Source organism: Balaenoptera ricei, chromosome 12 (assembly GCF_028023285.1).
Source record: "Balaenoptera ricei isolate mBalRic1 chromosome 12, mBalRic1.hap2, whole genome shotgun sequence".
NCBI lineage: Eukaryota > Metazoa > Chordata > Mammalia > Artiodactyla > Balaenopteridae > Balaenoptera > Balaenoptera ricei.
Window position 1 is genome coordinate 16,315,889 of NC_082650.1, and position 25,696 is coordinate 16,341,584.

The 25,696-nt window shown below is 39.1% G+C and overlaps 2 protein-coding genes across 12 annotated transcripts in view; one reads left to right on the plus strand and one right to left on the minus strand.

Moving 5' to 3' along the window:
- LRP11 (LDL receptor related protein 11) overlaps nt 1-25,696 on the plus strand; it is a 60,943-nt gene that overhangs the window by 29,407 nt on the left and 5,840 nt on the right. Inside the window, exons 6-8 of one of the 9 annotated variants that reach the window (XM_059941006.1) lie at nt 8,904-8,999; nt 9,580-9,648; nt 23,859-25,257. In XM_059941006.1, the coding sequence (XP_059796989.1) occupies nt 8,904-8,999; nt 9,580-9,629 (146 nt within the window). In that variant the 3' untranslated portion in view covers nt 9,630-9,648; nt 23,859-25,257. Of the gene's footprint in view, nt 1-504; nt 1,076-8,903; nt 9,000-9,579; nt 9,649-13,106; nt 14,434-14,950; nt 15,789-23,858; nt 25,261-25,696 lie in introns of those variants that run through there. The other 8 variants (XM_059941007.1, XM_059941008.1, XM_059941005.1 and 5 more) reach the window with 8 other exon arrangements.
- Nucleotides 19,007-25,696, minus strand: part of PCMT1 (protein-L-isoaspartate (D-aspartate) O-methyltransferase) — a 47,143-nt gene continuing 40,453 nt past the window's right edge. For all 3 annotated transcript variants that reach the window (XM_059941017.1, XM_059941015.1, XM_059941016.1), the window contains one exon: nt 19,007-19,811. In XM_059941017.1, coding sequence (XP_059797000.1) covers nt 19,782-19,811 — 30 coding nt within the window. In that variant the 3' untranslated portion in view covers nt 19,007-19,781. The remainder of the gene's footprint in view (nt 19,812-25,696) is intronic.

Sequence of the window (25,696 nt, forward strand, 5' to 3'; positions counted from 1 at the left end):
AGAAAGTGGGAAGGAAAGAATAGAACCTTGAAAGTGTTAGAAAGGGCTCCCACAACACGTGGTTTCTGTTTGGACAGCATCCCCCTTCTCCCTCCTCTTCTGTTAATCCCTGAGACCACCAGACTGGAATCCCCAGCCTCCAATTTCATGTGATTTGAAATTATGTTATATTCAGCATAACATAATAGACTTAAAAATGCATTATTGTTTGTGACCTATGCCTGAGTTTTACAAGGATCATCAGCTAGTACAGTAAATATGAACAAGTTAATTTTTCTGCTGCCTCCTTCCCCCGCAGACTTGTGAGGATAAATAACACTTAACTCATTGAAGAGACGCTAAAGAGATACTAAGATTAATACTAATAATGTGTACAGAAAGTAATGAGATGCAGTTTTTCATGTATCACATTGGCAAAGGCGAAAACATAATAATAATGCTTATAAGAGTACAGAGAGGGAGATACTGGTGGTCCAGTGGTTAAGAATCCATCTTGCAATGCAGGGGATGCCGGTTTGATCCCTGGTCAGAGAACTAAGATCCCACATGCTACGGGGCCACTGAGCCCACGAGCCACAACTAGAGAGAAGCCCGCACACTGCAATGAAGAGCCCGTGCGCTGCAATAAAAGATACCATGTGTGCAACTAAGACCGGATGCAGCCAATAAATATTTTTAAAAAAAGGAAAGAGTACGGGACTTCCCTGATGGCGCAGTGGTTAAGAATCTGCCTGCCAATGCAGGGGACACGGGTTCGAGCCCTGGTCCGGGAGGATCCCACACGCTGTGGAGCAACTGGGCCCGTGCGCCACAACTGCTGAGCCCGTGCGCCACAGCTACTGAGGCCAGCACGTCTAGAGCCCGTGCTGTGCAACAAGAGAAGGCACCACGATGAGAGGCCCGCCCACTGCAGTGAAGAGTGGACCCCGCTCTCCGCAACTAGAGAAGGCCCACGCGCAGCAACGAAGACCCAACGCAGCCATAAATAAATAAATAAGACTTGACCTTTAAAAAAAAGTCTTTAAAGAAAAGAGTACAGAGAAACAAGTTTCACATACTTTTGGTGGGATTCAAATTAGTATAGTCTTCCAGAGGGCAGTTTCTGAAGCTTTGTATGTATGCCTTGACCCAATTATCCTGCCTTCGGGAATTTATCCCAAGCATGTTACTAAGGATGAAGTTAAGGGTGTGTGCGAATATTCAGTTCCACCAGTGAACACACACTCCGACCTCTTAGAATCGTCGGAGCGGATCACAGCATCGCAGCGGGGCTTGCGCTTGCTTGGGATGCAATAGCACAGCGGCTGTGCTGTTGAAGATGGTTGCAGTTGCAGGGCCTGTTGCCTGCATGGCCCAAGTCATCCATTCAAAGGCTGTCTGTCCCCTTGTATCTGACCCAGCCGAAGGAAAGAAATCTGGTTTCCAGCTCTGCAGAGTGCTAGAAAAGTGGCAGTGTATCCACATTCACACTGAATCTGCTTTTTTGTTTGTTTGTTTGTTTTTGTTTTCGAAATGAGAATTCATGTTCAGCCCAGCAGGTTAGCCAAATTCTTTAAGGATCCAGATTAAGGCATGGATTTAGTAGAACGCACAACGTTCTGTATAGAGGTGAGGGTTTCTGCCTGCACTTTCTCGGATTCCCATGCTAAATATGCCAAAGCCTCGCTGTTTGCCTTATCTCTGGAGGTAATGAGCGAGCAACTTCTACCTTTGCGTTACTATGGAAAGTATTTTATTCAGAGAGGACATTCTCACAAAGGATATTTAAAGGAATTTTTTCACATGCCCCGTATTTCATATTTTCATTCCGTTGAACTATCTTTATTCTAATTGAGAAACCATTTTGAAACTATATAGCAACACTTCTGGGAAGGTGGTTTGAATGTGTTGAAGCCTATTAAGCAGCACAGCTGAATAGTCTATTATGTTCCAACATGGTGGCAGGAATCAACTGGATTCTCAAATGAATGGAAATCCAGTTAAAGGAAATGTACTTATCACAAATGAAGATAATCAGATGGTTATTTCCACAAACTTATTTTGAAGGGAGTCGTCCTCTTTCATTGACCTACTCACTTCTTTGGACAATGTCATCTAATGAGCTATAATCAGCAGATGCCTTTAAGCATACCCAAGTATTCTGGGGCACTGAGAGAAACACTGGTCTTGGAAAAGGCACCTCCTACCTTCTACGAGGTATCAGTCTAAAAGCTTTGGTCACTGTAGTGGGGACTACATAATTTTATTATTTGAAATCTATAGATGGTTTATACAGTAAATTCTATTTTGTGACATCTGACCCACTTGGGTCAGTCCCAAGGAACCACTTGGTTTTAAACAAAATGACACGGTTTATTTTATCTAGAAGTTAGTTGAATACCTGCAGCATTCTGCTAGGATTAAAATATTACCCTCCAGCCAAATACAAATATGTTCGTAAACACTGATAGTTTTCTTAGCCTGCCTCCAAAAATGAACTTGGAACTCCTTTAAACTAATCTTTGGCAAGCTGTAGAGGCTTTTTCAAGGCTGCCTAGTACAAACAATATGAAAACGAGCAAAGAGAATGCCAGTGAGTTTTATGACTATAATGAGGCCTAAATAACATTTCCAGTATGAGCAGACCAGCTGTCACTGGTTAGCTGTGATCTCGTCCTAGGACAATCCAGAGCATTTCCTGAAGAGAGCTTCCTCTTACCTGTTTTGCACACATGCAGTGTGGTCTACCAGTGAATAGTGAGAAAGGACAATTCTGTGGTCTGTGTTAGTTGGCAGGGGTCACAGGAAGCTATAGAACATTCTGGAAGGCAGGCCCATATGGTAGCCACTTTCCCTGTTGGTTTTCCAACTTCCCTCTGGAACATGCCTGCCTGTTCTATGGTGACTGAAAATGAAATTAAAATAACTTCCATCCAGCTTCCAGCTCTCTCTGTGAATGCGTAGCTATGCATGATAAACATAACACAATAGATCATTCAGAAGAGGGGAAAAATAATTTCCTAACCCTTCTAAAAGGATCATTACCAAAGTGGATTATTTGCATAAGTAAATGATGGAATTTTCTTGTTTTGTTCTGACTGCTGCGTTGGTTAGAGCCTATGATAGGATGTATGGAGGTGAGGCATTTTTCTGTGCCATTCCATATGCTGATGTCTAGGAAGAGTGAATTAGGCAGTCTGGGAAATTATGGTCAGTTCCTTCAAAAATGTAGAAAACAGAAATTCACATTTCAAATACCAAGAGGGCAGGGAAGGTCCCCTAGGAAATTCTAGAGTCCATGACGGTTGTGTCTTCTGAAGTCTCCTGTGTGCACTGCCCTCTCCCTAATACCTGATCTCTCCCAGATCCTGTATCACTGGCTTTCTCTCCCCAGGGAATGAAGGCATTTAAGAAAATACTTTTCAAATGTGACAACTGAAGATTCAAAATGAACTTGTATAGTTGTTTAAATGAACCCATCTCCAAGGCAAGGTCTCCTTTCCAAGAACAATTAACCTATTTCTCTACTGCATCCCTAGTACAGCCTTGTCCCAGACCTTCCTAAGGAAACGTAAATTTGTGATTTTGCCTAGATTTGAGTATTAGTTTGCTAAAATATGAGTAAATAAATATGGTATCGACTATCAGTTCTCAGAGCTGTGACTTTGAGAGCAGTATGGTTCAGTGGAAAAGCTCCTGCTTTGGATCAGTCCTGGGTTCTAATTCTAGTACCACTGAATTAGCAACCAGGTAATTAACATCACTGAACTTCATCTCCTTACCTGTAAGAAGATAATATCTTCTCACAGTGTTGCTACAAAGATTGCATGAGATATTATGTGTAAATATAATTTATGTCTCTCAGTAACTGCTAGCGCTATATGAATTTTTGCTAGAACATTCAAGTCCAGTGGCAAGAGAGCTACCAGCCTATAAGACCGTTACTTCAAATCAAAAATGGAAACAGTGTAGGGGTGGTCCCAGTCCTGAGTTCCTCTCCAGAATTAAGATGAACGATCTCTCATCTCCATTGGAAAGAGACAGAGGGGGGAAATTGTGAATGCACTTATAGGCATACCTCGTTTTGTTGCACTTTGCAGATACAGCATTTTGTACAAATTGATGGTTCATGGCAACTTTGCGTTGAGTAAGTTTATTGGTGCCATTTTTCCAACAGCATTTGCTTACTTGGTGTCTCTGTGTCACGTTCTGGTAACTCTTGCAATATTTCAAACTTTTTTTGTCATTATTATTATATTTATGGTGATCTGTGACCAGTGATCCTTTTTTTTTAGTTGAAGTACAGTTGATTTACAATGTTGTGTTAACTTCTGCTATACAGCAAAGTGACTCAGTTATGCATATAAATACATTCTTTTTTTTAATATTCTTTTCCATTATGGTTTATCATAGGATATTGAATATTGTTCTCTGTGCTATACAGTAGGACCTTGTTTATCCATTCTATCAATATATATAAGAGCTTACATGTGCTCACCCCAACCTCCCACTCCATCCCTCCCCCAACCCCTCCCCCTCGGCAACCACCAGTCTTTTCTCTATGTCCGTGATTCTCTTTCTGTTTCGTAGACAGGTTCATTTGTGTCATATTTTAGATTCTACATATAACTAATATCATATGGTATTTGTCTTTCTCTTTCTGACTTACTTCACTTAGTGTGATAATCTCTAGTTGCATCCGTGTTGCTGCAAATGGCATTATTTTGTTCTTTTTTATGGCTGAGTAGTATTCCATTGTATATATGTACTACATCTTCTTTATCCATTCATCTGTCGATGGACATATACGTTGCTTCCATGTCTTGGCTACTGAGAATAGTGCTGCTATGAACATAGGGGTGCACGTATCTTTTTGAATTGTAGTTTTGTCCGGATATATGCCCAGGGGTGGGATTGCTGGATCATATGGTAATTCTATTTTTAGTTTTCTGAGGAACCTCCAGAGTGTTTTCCATCATGGCTGCACCAACTTACATTCCTACCAACAGTGTAGGAGGGTTCCCTTTTCTCCACACCCTCTCCAGCATTTGTTATTTGTTGGCTATTCTGACTGGTGTGAGTTGGTACCTCATTGTAGTTTTGATTTGCATTTCTCTAATAATTAACGATGTTGAGCATCTTTTCATGTGCCTCTTGGCCATCTGTATATACGGCCAGTGATCTTGATGTTACTATCACAAAAAGATTTCGACTCACTGAAGGCTCAGGTGATGGTTAGCATTTTTTAGCAATAAAGTATTTTTTATTAAGGTATGTACATTGATTTTTTAGATATGTGCTTTTGTACACTTAATAGACTACAGTATAGTGTAAAAACAACTTTTATATGCACTAGGAAACCAAAAAATTCATGTGACTCAGTTTATTGCAGTAGTCTGGAACTGAACCCATAATATATTTGGGGTATGATTGTATTTTATATTTTTCCATTGGATGAAAGACAAGCCAGTTAATCTTCTGAAAAGAATTGGAGACTGGTACATTTTGGTGTTTTTATTTCTGGCTCATTTTTAAAAAATTAGACATGAGTTCTCAGCCATGTGATCTTTCCACTTCCAAATTTATCACTGGTGACAGTACTCACTGAGTGCCTGTCACTGTCCACTCCTGTGGTCTTTACAGCAACCTAGTGATGTGTTCAGATCATTATCCACATCTTTAGATGAAGACAGTGAGGCACAGAGGGTTTCAGACCTCAGACAAGGTCACACAGCTAGTAAATGATGAAGCCAGGATTTAACTTAACAGTCTAATACCAGCCCCAGCGGGAGGATGGCTTGTGCAGCAAGCCTTGCTGTGTGCTCGAGGACCTTCTCTCTTAGCTACAGAGCCAGGAAGCAGCTACAGCGCCATTGAGCCCTGCTTGTATGTACTTTCTGTTAGGGCATTAGAAGCACAGAAGAAAGAGATCCATGAGCACTGGAGTAGTTGGGTTGGCTACTTGTAGAGCTGTACTATGACTTTCTGGGCCCTAGGCACTTCATGGGCCCCTTCCTCCATTTAAAAAAAATATATATATATATATATAAACACACACACACACATATATACGTATATGTATGTGTGTGTGTGTGTAAAATTACTGTGCTGGTATAGAGATGAATATGACACCGGCTGGATTCACTATTATATATTTATTATTATTATATTCCTGTTTTTTGTGATTTTCTTTTTTTTTTTTTTTGGCTGCACTGCCCTTGGCAGTGAAAGTGCAGAGTCCTAACCACTGGACTACCAGGGACTTTCCTGGTTTTTGTGATTTTAAAAGAAATTAAAGGGAATTCCCTGGCGATCCAATGGTTAGAACTCGGCACTTTCACTGCCGTGGCCTGGCTTCAGTACCTGGTCAGGGAACTAAGATCCTGCAAGCCTCGCATCGTGGCCAAAAAAAAAAAAAAAAGGAAAGAAAAGAAATTAAAACCTTTTTGTGGGCCCCTAAAAGTAAAAGTACCATGGGCTCTGAGCTCTGTGCCCACTGTGCCTAGGGGACAGGTGAGCCCTGGCTTTGTGATGGTTGTAGGCGTTCAGTCATGCGCCAAGGTATGGGTAGAAAGAACCTGAATAAGTGGAAAGCCAAGGTTTCAATTAATGGCGTGAGCACGTGGAATTGGGAATGAAAATTGCTTAAGCAGGGTACCCCAGCTGCCCAAACTGATGAGTGCTTGTCGGGAAGAGAAGGCAATATGGAGAGCCTTGACGATTTGACCAAGGGTTCTTGCACAGGCTGAGTCAAAAAGGATAATAACAGAATTTAGCGACTTCAGTACCCAAAGCTAATTGAGAAGGAACAGTACCATCCATGATAAAGCTTTCATCGACCCATGACAAAATGAGAAAAGTAAGCACAATGTAATGAGTTTTTTATAAGGCTAAATTTATTCAGTTTAAAGAACTGTCCTTTTTATGTATTAAATCCTTTATGATTTGGGCTTTTAGACATATCCTTACTTTACAATGAAGTGAAGGTGATAGCCTTAGTAAATGGTCATTTCTTTTAATGTCTTTACTTGGCAAAATTAAAAATTGACAACCCTAAATTGGCCCCCAAAATTACTTTGAATTTTCATTGGTCCACAAAATCCGAAGGTGTTGAAAACACCTTGCCATGTGGACAAGAGCCTAACTTTACTATGGCCCCAGTGCTACAGCAGCCCTGTCATTTAGATTCAATATTCCCTGTCCCCATCTTACTGGGACACAGGTATCCACAGCCTCAGGTGACAATCACTTTCCTTCATGGACTGAGAAGCCCAGCCACTAATAGCAGTTACCTGGCTGTCTCTTTCCCCTTTGGTTCCTCGATGGTCACCGTCTTCTTTTACAGTCTCACCCTGGATGTTCCTCTTCTTTTTCCTCCCCTCCCTGTTTGGGAGGGAGTGGGGTTTCCACCACTACAGTAAAGTAGACAAGGGTAGAATTCAATTTGAAAGATACATCTGGTTCTCTAGCGTACAGGAAATTGCTTATGCCTTACTCATCTCTCTCCTCGTTGGGCTCGAGTTTACGAAGGAAGCCCAAATTATCGGCTATATTTAGGCTGGCACGCATGGTCTTTTAGAGGCACGGTAGAATGCAGTGAACCTGCTGTGACCTTGGCCGAGAGAGGCAGACATGGGCTGATCTAACTGCACTGATGCTGAGTGAGTGGGATGAGTCGCCTTTGCAGACACACTCCAGTAGGAATGTCTGAAAGCAGAAAGGCCAGGGAGGAGGCTCTGGCAGTTCCCGAGGCATAGGTGGTGGAGACCTAAGGCTGCGTGCGGCCCAGAGGCGGAGAAGAGGTTTGCTTGCTGTGGTGACTGATAGCATGAAGGGCTGAGTTTCAAAGGAGCATTAAGGATGCCTTAATGAAATAAAGGTATTGACAGCCCCTTCTGTTTAACAGCATTAACACGTGACTACAATGATCATTTTAAATCATTGCTTTTTCTGGCTCTAGTAGGTATCTGGAATAACTTCGCAGTTTTCCATTTTGCAGTTGATTTTGTGATCCTTAGTGAATTCATGTATACTTCTTATTACAAATTACCAAGGAATTTTAGGTACTACTTTTGAATAGTCTTATTTTAGTTGCAGGTGTTATGAACATTTCTGTTGATGCCAAATGAGTAAAGAAGCTTTCATTTTTTTGTTTGTTTCTTCATAAAATTCCTCATGTCAGCAGATCACTTCCAGTTCATTTCCATTAAGCAACATATTTTGCAAAAATCTCACTTGAAATTAAACTACAGCCTGAGGGTAACTCCTTAATTACCATACTGTCAATATAATAAGCACACAAATGCTATGAATTCCTAGATGGCAAATAGTAGAATGACACAGCCATGGCTCATCAGAACCTGAGATAAAAATCCTGAGATTTGATCTTTCTTTATATTTGCTCTCAGTAGTATAACTGAATAGAACAGTTAAACAGTTAACAGCCTGTCATTAAATCATAAGTGCTGGTTTCCACCAACAAGCAGTTAGACACACCTGAGTTTAAATCTCAGCCCTATGATCCACTGACTACTTGAATGAACCCGGGTAAGTGCTGAACCTCTCTGAGTCTGACCAGAAAAAAATGCAGCTATTAATGCCTGCCAAGCAGCGTTGAGGTGAGAAAGTGAAGTAGCGTGTCTGAGTGCCTTGTGTATGCTCACCGTTCGTTTTCTAAAGAAAAACGTTTCTGGACTGTTTCTGCATTCCATGGCATAAAGTCCAAGACTACCCTTGACTTCTCTAGCTGAAGTCTTTCCTTCCTTCTCTGGGTTGGGGAGGGAGTTCTGGGACAGTGTGCTTTTTCCCCCATCTCTGTCCAGTGGTTTTAAGTCCATCCTTAAAAAATAAATAAGGATCTATTTTCATGTCTGTTCCCTGAAGTTTCTGATGTACCTTCAATATGTTTTATTTATTTTCCACAGATAGTGGTTCCTCAGGGAAGCACAGAAAAGAGGAAAATTATATTTTTGAGTCAAAGAGCAATCGAGGAGGAGGGGAACACCCAGCCCCAGAAGCAGGTAAACGTTTACCTTGGAAATTCGTTGCAGAGTAGAAACATTTACAGAACCACATATCCTGTAGCTGAGGTTATTAGATGAATCTGCAAGAGTTTATGATAAGAACAGGGATCTATAGGTCAGAAGAACTAGTATATTCTCATCTCCTATATCATACTTCATCCTGGGACTCTTGAACTAGTATCTTCACATCTTGGACCTCAGCTTCCTCTTCTATAAGTTGATTGGACTGGATAATCACTACAGTCCCTTCCAGGTGTAACATTGTGTGGAACGAGTGATACTCAGGACACAGTGGTTAAGAACCAGATGCCAAGGTTCAAATCCTTCGTCCATCACTAACTCGATGACCTTGGGCAGGTTATCTTCTCTCTCTGGATCTCAATTTCCTCATTGGTCGATGAACATAATAACTATACCTGCCTCACAGAGCTGTTAGGGAGAATAAATGGGACAGTCATTATAGAGCATTTAGCATATTGCTTGGCTCATGCAATAAGCCATATAAATGATGGCTATTGTGATTGTTATTTGTGATCAACAAGGGCAGAGGTCTTAGAGTACCCAATTCTCTCTCCAGGTGCTCCAGTGACAAAGACGGAAGACAACAGGAATGGGGAAAGGGTGTAGGTGGTACAGGGGATATTTAGTAAGTGGAAGAAGAATACTGTAATTTCATAATTTTGGTTATTTTTAACTAGAAAGAAAATACTTTCAAGATAGTCCTGTAGAAAGGTAAGTTTTAATCCTAAATCTCACAAGCTAATTAGTAAAAGAAAATTTAGGAGAACAAAATATGATTATTAAGCTATGGATCTAAACATTGAGAAAACTTTCTTTTTACCCTAGAAGTAGTCTTCTTAAATAATAGATGGCTAAAATAACCCAGGTATCAAGTACCTAGATGCTGCCCAGGCTGCTGGCCTGCTGGACTTAGCCTGTCCCAGGATGTTTGAATAAAAACACCCATCCCCTGTCGACATACAGAGAGAACCGGGCCTGCCCCTTACCCCCATGCCCAGATGTATCCAGAGAGCCTCAGTTCTGATTGCCCGGTGCCTGTCCTAATTGTTACATATTTGAGTGTCACTCCCAGTTTTAGGAACAGAATGCCGAATTCATCCCCTTAGCTGGTTTCTAAGAAAACTATCGTGATGTGTTTTAGAAGGGGTTGGGAAATTTTAAATCTCAAATTACCTAAACTAAAAACACTGAAGAAACTATGCCAACTGAGTATTTAAAAGTCAAGAATAATTTTCAGTATCCTAGCAAGTACTTTATGGGAGACTTCATCTTCTTTGTCATCAAAGCATTAATCAGGAATCAGATTTGACAGTTCAGCAACCTCATATCTGACTTTGGCAAACAGAAAATTCCCCTAGATTGTATGCGGTTTTATTGTTGCCATAGCTACCTCTGAGCCCCAGACTTGGGACTGGGGTCTTCAGCCACAGCTCTCTTCCCCTGCAGCCTAAATGCTGGTGTTTTTAACAAGTTGTGCGCACTTAGAAGGGCAGCCTCTAATCATTTTCCTACCCTGAACAAGCAGAACTGGGGCTGGGTATTGGGTTCCAGTTGGTAAGAAATGGTTTGGGGTTCCCAGGGTTTCTTTGGGGGTTGACCAAAGTCTCTTTTTTTTGCCCAATTCCTTTGTAACATATCCATCTTTTGTGGCTAGTACAGGAAGATGCAGGGGGAACTGGCACCCTCAGGTCCAAACTTAGCCCTTTCAAAACTTCTTTCCTCAAGGTCGCCATTAGGAAACTGGAATGTATGTGCCAGCTCTAGAATCAAATTATAGACTGTTGGCTTATCACAGATTTTTATCTTTCATAATTCTCTATGGGAATACTGGCCTCACCCAAAAGACTGTCTTGTACCAAGAGTCACTAATGCAACTTCCTCATCCCACCCTCCTGAACCCAGACTGAACTCTCAGACTGTTCCTGAGAATCTTGTTCAGGAGTTTTACCTAGGATTCCACAAATAAACCAGAGGTTGAAATGCCATTAGTATGTACTCAGCTCCAGGCCCTCTTGTCTTAGAGAGAAGGCCAGCTATACCTGGGACTGGTTTTAAGCTCAGAAAATCAAAGCTATTAGGAGTGAACTTCATCAGTTACTTACCCCCAAATGTAAACACCTGTCGGTACCCACCCTCTCTTCTTTTCCTCCAGCACTTGAAGGAAAAGGTGTCCCCTCTTTCCAAGGTCAGTCTCTCCCCCTGACCTTGATGCAGCTCCTTATCTCCTCGTCTGTTTCTCCATCATTTATTAACTCCCAGTGTTTATAATCTCTACTGGTTCATTCCCCTAGACGCATTCAGATCTCTAAAAACATATAAAAAACAAAACAGCATCCCTCAGCCTTCAATCTCCCTGTAAATGAATTCCCAGTTGCTAAGTGCAGCGGCCTCTCCAGGCTTCACCTCATTTGACCTCTCCTTAGGATTTGATTCCGCTGACCACTTTCCTCTTGAAATAGCCTCGTCCCTCTGCTTCCAGGACTCCCTTCTCTGTTGGTTGCCGACCATTTCTCTGACCTGGCTCTTCCTGTGTGCCTTGGTTCTCCTCCTTGTCCGCCCTCTGAAATGTTGGTGCTCCCTGGGGCCTTGTCCCTGGCCCCCTTCTCCCTTCCTCTCTGGCGGTCTCACCTGCTTTCATCCCTGCAACCATCACCTTAACGCTGAAGGTCCCCACATGTTCAGGCCCAAATCATCAAAGAGCCTAGAGAAAATTCTACCTGGGTTGGCTGTCGGCATCTCAATTTGAAACTGTCGAAAAATAATCTCCCTCACCCACCCCAAGCAAGCTCCATCATACATCTAAGTCACTTGAGAAAAAATCCTAGGAACGAGATACATGGACCACTCCTTTTTATATCTGTACTTTGTATATAATTCTACCATAGTAACTGTAATGCTTTATTGTATCTTTTCATGTAAATGTCTGTCTACCCAGACTTGAAGTCATTAAAAAACAATCTCATTTAACTTTTGGAGAAGTGGTATACCATAGTAGTTCTGGAACAGTACTGTCTGGGGCCATATCCTGACTCTTCCATACTGAGAGATATCAAGTCACTTAATTCTCAATGCTTAGTTCCCTCATTTGTAAAATGGGGATAATAAAAGTACGAACTCATATGGTGGTTGTGAGAATTAAATTACTTAATCTATAAAGCGCTCTTTATTATCTTTGATTACCAGTGTCAGGCACATGGCTGTTAATTTATGCAAAATGAATAAGTAAATGAAAGAAAATGTTATGAAATCAGCTTATGCAATGGAGGTTTTTGCTCCTGTAGTTCCACCAGTTGGCAAGACCCCTGTAGCTAAAAATAGTTCCACCATATCATCTCCAAGCCTGGCCTGACTACAGAGCAGATCAGACTAAGAATAGACCCTGCTGAGCTTGATAAGAAAGAAAGACTGATCTGGGGTACACACTGTTCCTTCCAGACTCCTGAAGGAGGAGTAAAAGCTGCTTTTAGTCTAGGTGTCTAGGATCAATCCCACAGGGAAGAAAACCTATGAAGGAGAACTAGAGATTTTTTTTCCTCAAGTTTTCAATAATGGTTCTACTGGCTGAGAGTAGGTTCTTTGGATTTAGGAAACAAAAATTTCTTAAAGCCCTAACCAGAGCAAAAAATCAGGAGTTAGTCCATACTTATTTTAATGGTGAATGATCATGTATGAATCCATAGATGTAAGCTATGACTGCAATGAAGATATTTCCTATGGTCACAATGTCTTTACAGTTGTCTATTTACAGAATGTCTATTACAGTTGGATATAAGGGTAATCTGACTGCAACGTTTGTACCCGCTGATGGCATATAAATTTTATAGGAACCGGGTACACAATTTGGTTTTAAGGAACTCTTCGTTTGAGACCTAGACCTGCAACTTACAAGCTATGTGCTCTTAGGCCAATTACTTAATCTTTCTGCACCTCAGTTAATCTGCAAAATGGAGGTAATATAAGTACCTACTTGAGTTGTTCAGATTAAATAAAACAGTGCATGCACAGTGCTTATCATATAGTGGATTGTGGCTGTTATTGGTATTAACCACTGACCTACCCTGTTCATTTCCGACCTTTGCACAGGTGCAGTGCTACCCCTGGCCCTGGGTTTGGCTATCACTGCTTTGCTGCTTCTCATGGTTGCTTGTCGACTACGGCTGGTGAAACAGAAACTTAAAAAGGCTCGTCCCATTACATCTGAGGAGTCTGACTACCTCATAAATGGGATGTATCTATAATAAGTGTAATTTAAATAGCTGAGGGCAAGGACATGTTTCACTTATAATTTGTATATATTTGGGGTTCTGATATTTATAACCTCTTCTGTTTTTTGTTTTGTTTTGGTTTTAACCTCTTCTGTTTAACTAAGGAAACTACTGAAAACGCTGAAGATTCTGCAAATACTAAACCTTTGTTTTTATTTATTGATTTTCCTTGGGAAGTATGTGAAATATTTTGAAATTTAGAGAGGAGTCCATATGATTAAAGACTTTTACAAATCTAATTCTGATTTACATAAGCTATCCCTAAAAACAGAAATTTGCAATTAGCCAAGGCAGAAAATTCAGAGTCTCTAGAGGTTCCTGAGAAAGGCAGTGTTAACTCTTTACTTTCTAGAAGCCAGCCATTGGCACTTTATACCACCCCACTTCCCTTGTCCTGTGGCCCTCCCATTTCTCACTTTAAGCTTCCAGTGTTCTCCTTTTTCTTCTCCTCTTCAAAACCTATTTATTTCTGAGGATGGAGCTCAAGTGAGTGTACACCTTCAATGAGATGTTATCCACGGCAGGAATATCTAAGTTATAAACCTAATGAACAGGTCAATAAGGCCTAGGGAAGGTGCATATGAGTTCTTCCCAATGCCTGACATCGTGTCATGTAAGTGGCTCCTTCATTCTCCAAAAGGAGAGTGACTCAGACTTTGAATTACAAATAGCTCTAACATGGTCATGGAAGCAGAGAACCTGGCAGGTCAAAACTTTTAACAGAAACCTAGCTGAGGGAAAAATGAGCAAGGAGGATGATTAGTTCTTGTATCTGCTCAACACTGCTCGATGGTCCAGAACACAGCAGCTCATTTATATAGTCACTGGTTTTCAGCATTAGTATGTGTTGACGGAAGAGAAAAACTGCATTCAAATTGAAAAACAGAACACTGAATGGATTTCTGGGTACAGCTTTTGTAAAAATGTCACGTGTTTTAAGTATCAGCGGTTCTTCCATTCAGTGGAGTGATGCAGTTTTTCCGTTATTTATTTAATGCTCTAAAATGTTATAATGTGCACACAGCTAGTGCCAGGCTTATGTACTCCCAGAGCATAAGGGAGTTTTGCACAAATTCATCTTTACAGAAAACCAGCGTCTAGCTTAGCATCGTTTACCTTTTTTTTTTTTTTTTTTTTTTTAAAAACCCCAAATCAGGGCTTCCCTGGTGGTGGCGCAGTGGTTGAGAATCTGCCTGCCAATGCAGGGGACACGGGTTCGTGCCCTGATCTGGGAAGATCCCACATGCCGCGGAGCAACTGGGCCCGTGAGCCGCAATTACTGAGCCTGCGCGTCTGGAGCCTGTGCTCCGCAACAAGAGAGGCCGCGACAGTGAGAGGCCCGCGCACCGCGATGAAGAGTGGCCCCCGCTTGCCGCAACTAGAGAAAGCCATCGCACAGAAACGAAGACCCAACACAGCCATAAATAAATAAAGATAAAAAAATAAATTTATAAAAAAAAAAAAAACCCAAATCAGTAAGAATCCATTCTATACTTTTTTTTTTTTTTTATAGCTACTTTTATTTTTATTTATTTACTTATTTTTGGCTGTGCTGGGTCTTCGGTTTGTGCGAGGGCTTTCTCTAGCTGCGGCAAGTGGGGGCCACTCTTCATCGCGGTGCGGGGACCGCTCTTCATCGTGGTGCGCAGGCCTTTCACTATCGCGGCCCCTCCCGTTGCGGGGCACAGGCTCCAGACGCGCAGGCTCAGTAGTTGTGGCTCACGGGCCCAGCTGCTCCGTGGCATGTGGGATCTTCCCAGACCAGGGCTCGAACCCGTGTCTCCTGCATTAGCAGGCAGATTCTCAACCACTGCGCCACCAGGGAAGCCCTACCTTTTAATCTGTAGGATTTTAAAGGCATATTATTTCCACCATTGCTTAATGCTGGGACTATGCACATTCTAGAAATTATTCTACTGAGAGGAATGTATAATGTGATGTTCCTATTCACATAATAGGTTTTTTGTTTTTTTTTACCATAAGTGGCAAATCTTTTAAAATACTTGAAAACCCTCTAGAAAACTATTTTTAGACTGGACCTGATGTAAGCTGTTCCTTTAGCAAAGACTTAATTTGGGTCAGAGATATACATTAACAAATGATAGCTAGTTCTAGGAAAACAAAGAAATTGGTTATTTTTATTTCCTAAGAAACTCAAGCATGAATTTTAGAATTGAGCAAAGATTTAAATTTCTCCTTAAGGAGTTTAGAGAAATGACTGTGTGAATGAACTTAAGATGTCTGTACTCTGTATGTGATGCTGTGCAGTTTGTTTTTATATAGAAGGATGTCACCTATAGCCATATCCAATAAAATAAAAACTGATGAGGCATGCATCTTTCAGCACATCTTTTATACATGAAGAAACTAAACACAATTTAGTATTGCTATGGTGTTGAAACACTGGATAATAGATGTCCCATATCTATGTGTACAATATTCTTTAATAAATTTTATTATATTCCTAAGCCTTTCTTACAACTTTTAATATAATCATAGCTGCTAGTACAGATGGTCCCTGGCTTACGTTGCTTTGACTTACATTTTTTTTTTTTTACTTCATGATGGTGCAAAAGTGATACATTCAGTAGAAACCATACTTGGAATTTTGAACTTGGATTTTTTCCTGGGCTAGTGATGTGCCTACGGTACATCCTCTCTCGTGATGCTGGACAGTGGCAGCATAGGTCTTTTTCCCTAGAAAATATCCTTTTCACTATTGATTTAAAACTGATACAATAGTGTTAACAGGGAAATTCTGCAGGCTCTTTGATCCATAAGGTAATTTCTAGGCAAAATCCTGACAGGATAATCACCTAAAAGTTAAAATAAACAAATAATGCTGGCAAAACAAATTACTCAGTGTGATGCAGTCCTTTAAAGGGCACAGTAAAAAGTGTTCAGGGCATGGAATTCAAATACAAACGTCCTCAGCTGCCCTAGGCCCTTGGACTGCTGCCTCTTATGCTTAAGGTGCCCTCAGTATTGCCGTCACCTGCCCTTTGGCCACAAGTGTTATTCTGTGATGCCCATCCTGGTGGCACACTCCACCCAAGTGACAGTGAGTTCTTGAGACCCAGCAGCCGTAGAACTTCCTCTCACGTTAGGAAAGAAAAAGGAAAGGAGAGGAGGGAAAGGGAAGTGAAGAACAGGAAAAGGGAAAGAGAGAATGAGGAAGAGGGGAGGGTTTCACTGGCCCAGCACAGCACTCTGGCACTAAGGCGAGGGAGCACTTCTCAGAGTCCTGGCCCCAGCAACACAAAGTCAGTTAAAAAGATAAAGCCTAAAGTGGGGAACCAACAACTACCGCTGTAGCGATGATATGAGAAGGGTTAAACAAAAGGAAATTATCAGACTTTTTTTCCTTTTTAGTACATTATAATTCATAAACACAAACTTCCTTGGGCCCCATGGGCCAGCCAGTTGTCTTCAAGCAGGATTTTTTAGTGGCACTCTATTTGGACCACCCTTTCAGTACAACAGGGACAAAATATTGTCATCTTCCTGGAAAGTGGTAGGAGAAATTGAGACAGGAAACTGAAAGCTGATTAGAACTTGTTTGTTTTACTGAATATAGTTCTTTAAGAACACAGTAAGCTGTAGGAAATGATTTATACCCTGAAAGAATTTTACTACTTACCTAAGTTATTAGCCTTTTGAACCCATTTAGAACATTTAAAAAATAACCCATATTTGTTACTTCATTTGCAATACTAGTTTTCAATTACCATAGTCATGAGTTATTTTAGTGCTATACCAAACTATTAGAAAATTTGTTAACGTTTAGCTGAAAATCAGAAATGGCTACCTCTCTAACGAAACAAAATTAAAGGACCTTTATTCCTTGCTGACAATCAGATGCCAAGAATACCTTCAAAGAATTCATGAGTATTATTATTTTAAAATGTTATTGTATTTTAAAATACATTGAATTTTTAAGATGCTTTAGTATAAGTAGCTTGTAGTCAATTTAAAAGTGTAATCAACTTTTTTTTTTGAACAACGCAGATTTCAAAAATTAGGGCAGTGGGATTTAAAATATTTGTACAATGTTAATGTATACTTTTAACCCAAATGTCATTTTTAAATACTACTTGGGAAAGGGATGAAGCCCTCGTTAGAAAATAGAATTCTTAATTTAATTCTTAATTGAGAGCTAGATTTGGCTTTAATAAAATCAAATCTGTAAAAATCACCTTGTTTCAACAGGACCCCGCTAGGCTGGAACTTTTAAAAATGTTTTTATTGTTGTCCTTCGTATTATGTAAAGAAGTCCTTCTAATAAGGAAAAATGAAATGCTAAAATATTTTAGAAATTATGAATACTAAAGATTAAAGAGACATTTCTTCTCTCTGACCAAAACATATATTAATTCAATTCTTTTCAAGAGAAAAGTTCATAGATAGAATTAAATTCATTATTTCCATCTTTACCCATTTATTGATGCTCCCCTAAAATCCATTCCTCTTTATTCAACATTTAAAAAAAAAATTTTTTTTTTTTTTTTTTTGCCACGCCACGCAGCATGCAGGATCTTAGTTCCCTGACCAGGGGTCAAACCCGTGCCCCCTGCAGTGGAAGCGTGGAGTCTCAACCACTAGACCGCCAGGGAAGTCCCTAAAAATTTTAATTCAAAAAGTTCAAAGTCCAAGAGCAATGCTTGGCATAGCATTTGTCTGTACCAATCAGATGCCACTTAGTTTGTCTTATCAGATTTATAAACTGTCCCCTCAACCAGACTGCAAACTTCTTGAGAGTAAGGGCCTTTTTCTATCCCCAAGACCTAAAAAAGGGACTTACATAGAGTAAAATGTTGATAATGGCTAGGAAGGATACAGACTAGTGAATAAGTTGAAGAATTAATTTAAAGTCCTAAAGAATACTTGATGTTTGAAACTACCGCCCGCAAATGACAGAGTCCTGCATCAAAAGGGTTCATGGCCTGAGTCCAGAAGCAACAATAACAACAGCAAACTGAAGCCAGCAACGAATTCACAAGTTTTGGCCACCAACTAATGCAAGTTTCCTGTACCTAAGACCCTGCCCAAGAAGAGACACTGGTAAAAACATGCATGCATAATTTTTTAAAAGCCATTTTCAAAGAAGTAATATTTAAGACTTTAACTTAAGATGTGGGGAGAGGTGCCTCATCCCCTCACTAAGGATCTATTTGCCAGAATCATACACACTTGCACACAGCAGAGGGAAGGGCTTTGCTGGGAGTGCTAGTTCTGCTAGCTCTAGAGCTTATATCTCTTCAAGTTCTAGAACCCTTAGAAAAACTAAGATCCTAATATAAAGGTATAAAATCACAACATTTAAGCAAGATCCCAATGTGTTACTGCCTTCTTAGAAACTCATTTTACAGTCGTTATATTAATAAATCTATTTATAGGTAATGGATGGGTTTTGGTAAATTTATCCTCAACCCTGTTCTTTCTTGACATTAAGTCAGTGCATTCATTCATTCTTTCATTCATTCAGCACTTATTGTACATCTACAAGAGGCCCTGTGTTAAGCAAAGAACAATAGTAAATGAGGTGTCGCTCTTGTCCTTGAGAAACGCAGTCACATTGCACAAATGTACAGTTAGATTAATGCTCTTAACCTGCTCAGATTTCACAAAATGGAGCATCAGAGAAACCACCTTTTCTCTGTGATCTTGGCATTGTGCACCTGGTGGACACGCGATTCTTCTATGTTCAAACACCGCCAATGCCTTTCACTTTTAACTTTATTTGGCAAAGCAGCACTGCATCAACTGTTCAGTGACTAGGACGCAGCTTACACAGCATGTTAAATCCATGTACATTGTGAGCAGCAAATCAGAAACAGGAAAACAATACTGAGCTACAAGTCTCCTAGAATTTTTAAAGAGAGAAAGGAAGAACTATGTCAGTTATGTCCAATCTGAACAGCTGAGTGTTTTAAGGGACATCACCTGTCATCTTCTTAAGTTTTAATATTTACAAATGCTTAGTTTTAAGGTAACAAAGCAGCCGATTGTATCTACAACATGCTATTCTATGACACCACATCAAAAGCTTTAAAAAGGAAGCTCATCTCTATTTTCTTAGTAGCATCTAACATACACCCAAAAACCAAGAATCTTAACTTATGAATGGTGGTGTTACCTGATGCACAAAAGCAATCTGATAAATTAACATCTGAAGAGAATTAAGTGTCTAAGAAAAGAAAAACCACTCCTCAAAAATCAATTCACAAACTATGTTTTCCATTTTGCAGAACCCTTTCTTTTAACATTTAAAGTAAAACGTGGGCATGTTAAAGTAATAATACACAAATTTATATTTGCATCTTTCTTCTACCAATTTGGCTTCTGTGCCTCTTTGAAGAATTAGAAACCCCACAAAACCACACATTTTCATGCTGAAAATAGTGTAAGAAAGTCCAAAACAAGCTGTGATGCTGTTGATTTTCAAAAGCTTTGAGGACTGAGATGAGCAATCCACTGTAATATTATATACTGGTCAAGCTGATGTTGCTTTTACAGTTCGTCCCTGGGGGGGAGAAAAGGAGAGAAATATATAAGTAGGAGTTACATATTACAAAACTTGGCTTTCTAATAATTTAGATACAACTAATAAATCAGTAAGAATACACTGATCCCCAAGCATTATTAAAAACAAAAACAAAAACAAAACTGAGCAAATGATCCAAGTCAAAGCAAAAATGGAAATCAGCCATTTCAGACATCCTTCGTGCTACTCCAGAACGAAGAATGAAAACTAAAGGACCTGAATTCTTTATTTTTTAATTCAAAAGTAACTTTCTTCCTTCAAGACCAAATATTCAGAGAAATGATAACTTTTAGATCCAGGATCTTGCTAATACTATTTATTGTAAAATAATAATGAGTATTTAGAGTTCAGATAATTCTTTACAGCTACATTCACAAAATTGGACAAAAATTTAGTCTTTTGTTTAGGGTATCTGTTAGCAATTGTCGAGTGGGTCAATCTCAACCCAAACTCTTTGTGAGAAAACGCATCATCTGTAGGTATAATATACCTGTCAGCTGATTTCATAAGGCAGCTTTATCAGCTCCAAAAGAAACCATTCGCTCAGCCAGGTGCAGCACTGTACCAGCAACTGCCAGTGAGAGGAAGGAAGGAATAAAAATGCAGTCTAAAATAAATTGTATGGTATATAAATTATACCTCAATAAAGCTGTTAAAAGTGAAAAAATAAAGCTACCAGAAAAGCCTAAAAGCTTCTTATTTGAGGGTAATCTGAGTTAAAAAAAAAAAACGTTGTTAAAGATTCAAGTACTTTAGGGGTAAAGAAGTATGATGTTTGCAACTAAATCTCAAATGACTTAGGAAAAAATGTTACATGTATGTATATATATAAAGAGGGAGTGAAAAGGAATGTGGAAAAATGTTAATAATTGATAACTCTGGATGAAGATTCAGGAGCTCTTTGTACTATTCTTGCAACTTGTCTATAATAAAATTTTTTAAGTTTTTTAAAAGCTGTTAAAATAAATTTGAAGGGAAGGTAAATAAAGAGCTAAAATTTCCCAGGTAGGTGAATTAAGGGATTATTGGCCAGTACAGTATTTTTTATAAAATATGAATTTATGAATTGTGCAAGAAAATATTTTTAAAATGACTTCTCCCATGAGCTGTGTTTGTCATACAGCACTGGATTATCTGTTAAATGGTAAGTTATCAGTTCTTGTTCCTCTTAATATAGTCTTCCAAATAATTTAAGTACTGTAATTCTCACAAAACAGCTTTTACTTAAATTCATGCAAGCATTAAAGTACTTAATCTTCAAAGAGTTCACTTGCAAAGTGCTCTATTCATAAATTAAATTCTCTTGTGCTTTTTAAAATATGGATTAAAGATACTATTGTTGTTTTTTAATAATTTTACATTTTATTTACCTGTTGCAAGGCATTAAGGATTTTGTCAATAAATATCCTTATTGCCCAGCAATACAGTACATATCCTCTCCATTTAAAAATTTTTTTGAAAAGGGAAAAAGATAAAAACTCTCAACAACCTGGGTATAGAGGGAACGTACCTCAACATAATAAAGGCCACATATGACAAGCTCACAGCTAACATCATATTCAACGGTGAAAAGCTGAGAGCTTTTCCTCTAAAATCAGGAACAAGACAAGGATGCCCACTCTCGCCACTTTTATTCAACATAGTACTGGAAATCCTAGCCAGAGCAATTAGGCAAGAAAAAGAAATAAAAGGCATCAAAATCGGAAAGAAAGAGGTAAAACTGCCTCTCTTTGCAGACGACAACTAACTAAAATTAGCTGTTTCTATATACTAATAATAAACTATCAAAAGAAAAATTAAGAAAACAATCTTATTTACAATTATATCAAAAAGAATAAAATATCTAGAAATAAATTTAACCAAAGAGGTGAAAGAGTTGTACACTGAAAACTATAGAAAGTTAATGAAAGACACTGAAGATGATACAAATAAGTGTAAATATATTCCGTACTCATGGATTGGAAGAATTAATGTCGTTAAAATATCCATACCACTGAAAGCAATCTACTGATTCAATATAATCCCTATCAAAATTCCAATGACATTTTTCACAGAAATAGAACAATCCTAAAACTTGTATAGAACCACAAGAGACTCCAAATAGCCAAAGCAATCTTTAGAAAGAACAACAAGACTGGAGGCATCACACTTCCTGATTTCCAACTATATTACAAAGCTATGGTAATCAAAACAGTATGGTATTTGGCATAAAAACAGACACAGAGACCAATGGAACAAAGAAATAAACCCATGCATATATGGTCCATTAATTAAGGAGCCAAGAATATACAATGGAGAAACAGTCTCTTCAATAAATGGTGTTGGGAAAACTGGACAGCCACATGAAAAAGAATGAAACTGGACCCCTATCTTACACCACACACAAAAAAATTAACTCAAAATGGATTCAAGACTTGGATGTAAGATCTAAACTTACTGTGGTGATCATTTTGCAATATATACATCTATCAAATCACTATGTTGTACACCTAAAACTAATACAATGCTATATGTCAATTATATCTCAATATAACTGGAAAAGATCATATTGTTAAAAAATGTTTAATGATGTGGGACAATGTTGATGACATTTTATTAAATAAAAAGAGATTACAAAATAATGCTACCATATGATCTCAGGATTACAAAAGAGATTTATACAGATCTATGGATAAAAGAAGAAAAAATCTACAAAATGTTAATAAGAGGTTATCTCTAGATTCTGGGATTATGGGTGACTTTTATTCTTTGTATTTTTTTCCTATTTTTACAATGCATATACATTACTTTGGTAGTCAGGAACAGTGTTGTTGAAAACAAATAGAAGTCTATTTATAGCACCCCCCTCCAAAAAAAAGGAAAAGAAATCAAGTTTACAGACCTGAGTTTGTAACATTTAGGGTGCCAAGGAAAACCAAAAATTTGCTGCCATGGCAAGTATAACCTTGTCACATCCTAAGACTCCAAAATCCATTAACCTTATTAATTTTTCCTAATATTTAAAATTCTACATAACCATATTTTTCTTTATCTGACTTACATGCATAGATCATTTACAGTAAAAAATAGTACATCCTAAATTTCTAAAAAGGCTCTTTAAAATTGTATATATGTGCTAATATTTCATTAGATTAATAACTATATATTTGTTACTTTATTGTATAATAAGTAATTATACATAATTTAATTATTAGGTTAATAACTCTAAGTTACTAACATTTAGTATTATATATTCTTTATCAAGAACAACTGAAAATATGTACTACCAGGAAGTAACAATCAAAATCCATGAACATTTTCTAATTAATGGGCTTCCTGAGGTAATAAAAGCTTTGTACAATTAACTTTGTACAAAGCATTATGAGAGACATAAAAAGAATTCCAAAAGCAACAGAATATATTCCTGCCTTTAAGGATGCAAAATATATCATAATGCTATAACATATGTAAAGAAATTAAAAAGGGACAGTATAGAACAATATGGAACACAGGATCAGCTGGATATCCTAGGACCTAAACTGTCAATCCTAGAAATGCCAGTCAATTCATAACATTTTTTTCATGTGTACATGGCACTTTAAGAAGACATCGATAGACAAAGTACTTATGGAATGAGAACCCTGAAACATTCCTCAGTTTCACAAACCAGAGATGGACTTATTCCTCTGACTCTTGTGGCTATTAAAAACAAAAATAAAATAAAACTTACCAGAAGATTAACAAAATGTTGATTTCTAGATATATAAAATAAATATACTTGTATAAAATAAAATACAAATTTAAAACTCATTAAGTTTACAAAGCAACTAATACAACTATTACATATCCACAGTCTTGAACATAATACCACAGATTCTAAGTCTATAGCCTATCTCTCTGACATTCTCTCCCCTTTTATTAATCCACCAAAATCACAAGGAACATTTTTCCAAGTATAAAGGGACAAAAGTCTACATTCAAGTTTTGGGCTTTATTTGGCACTAGAATTCAGCATGCCCACTAAGTTCTCTTTTTTTTTCCATCTAGTTTCTATCACACCTTCCAAGAAAAGATTGGATCTCACTCTCACAGAGCACTCCAACTAGCTCTGGATGCCTCAGTTAGAGAAGGATGGAAAGCTGGTGAGAAACAAGAGAATGTTCGTAAGAAAGCACTAGGATGAGTTCTTGAATTAATCCTGAAGAAAATTTGAAAGAACAGAAATCATCTAGCCTGGCAAGAAACTGACTAGGGAGCTTTTTACATAATTCTCATGTGAGCTGAGAAAATGTAAGCAACGCTTTTTAACCACATTCTATCCTTACCACCACTGCCTTAATTCAGGCCACCATCACTGTACCCCTGACTTGCTACGGGTACCTCCTATTTCTGACCCTAGTTTTGTCCCTTTCCAATCTACTCTCTACCCCACTGCCAGAATTATCTTTCTGAAATGGAATTCTGATTGCTTCACTGCCTGGCTTAAACAGTCACTCCCTACCACCCTCAAGGCAGAGTCAACACACCACACTCTAATTGCCTATTTGTCTTGTCTTTGGATTTTTTTTGGATCCTCTACTTGACTGTTAGTTCCATGAGAATGGTCAGTTTCAAATTCACAGCTGTACATTCCTGGCCCTAAAGCAGTGCCTACATAGTGGGCACGCACACACTTGTTGAATCAATGATGTATTAAGAAGGTCCTCACACTGAAAAATATTTAACAAACTTAACAACAGAACAAATTGCCAAAGAAAAGTATTAGATATTGCTTTTCCAAAGGCAATTTAAAACAAAGGCTTTTTTCTTTTTTTTCCTGTCTAGAACAGTTTAAGCATAGATTAGCCTGACGGGGATAGAAATAGGGCACACAAAAACTAGATGTCCTCTCAAATCTATTCCACACCTAAATTTAAAAAGAAGCAGAGGGGGACTTCCCTGGTGGTGCAGTGGTTAAGAATCCGCCTGCCAATGCAGGGGACACAGGTTTGATCCCTGGTCCAGGAAGATCCCACATGCCGCAGAACAACTAAGCCCGTGCGCCACAACTACTGAGCCTGCGCTCTAGAGCCCACGAGCCACAACTACTGAGCCCACGTGCCCCAACTACTGAAGCCCTCGTGCCTAGAGCCAGTGCACTCCAACAAGAGAAGCCACCACAATGAGAAGCTCACGCACCGCAATGAAGAGTAGCCCCTGCTCACCGCAACTGGAGAAAGCCAGCACGCAGCAACGAAGACCCAACGCAGCCAAAAATAAATTAACTAATTAGTTAATTTAAAAAAAATAGGGGGCTTCCCTGGTGGCGCAGTGGTTGAGAATCTGCCTGCCAATGCAGGGGACACGGGTTCGAGCCCTGGTCTGGGAAGATCCCACATGCCGCGGAGCAACTGGGCCCGTGAGCCACAATTACTGAGCCTGCGCGTCTGGAGCCTGTGCTCCGCAACAGGAGAGGCCGCGATGGTGAGAGGCCCGCGCACCGCGATGAAGAGTGGTCCCCACTTGCCACAACTAGAGAAAGCCCTCGCACAGAAACGAAGACCCAACACAGTCATAAATAAATAAATAAATAAATAAATAAATAAAGAACGTGAATTTCTAAAAAAAATAAAAATAAAAAATAAAAAAAAATAAAAAAAATAAAAAAATAAAAAGAAGCAGAGGTATTTGCTGCATGGGAGGAAAGGGGAAGGAAAGAGGTGGTGAGAGCTGACTTCAGACTACATCTGGCACAGGGCCTCTTCCTCTCTGACTTCCAGTTAAGTCTGCCCCATACGATGCCCTGGCAGAGAGAAGAGGGCGGGAGGAGAGAAAATTGAGGTGATTCATAGATGTGGGAGTAGCTGCTTCCCTCTATTGCTACAGCTCCTGTCAGTGACCACACC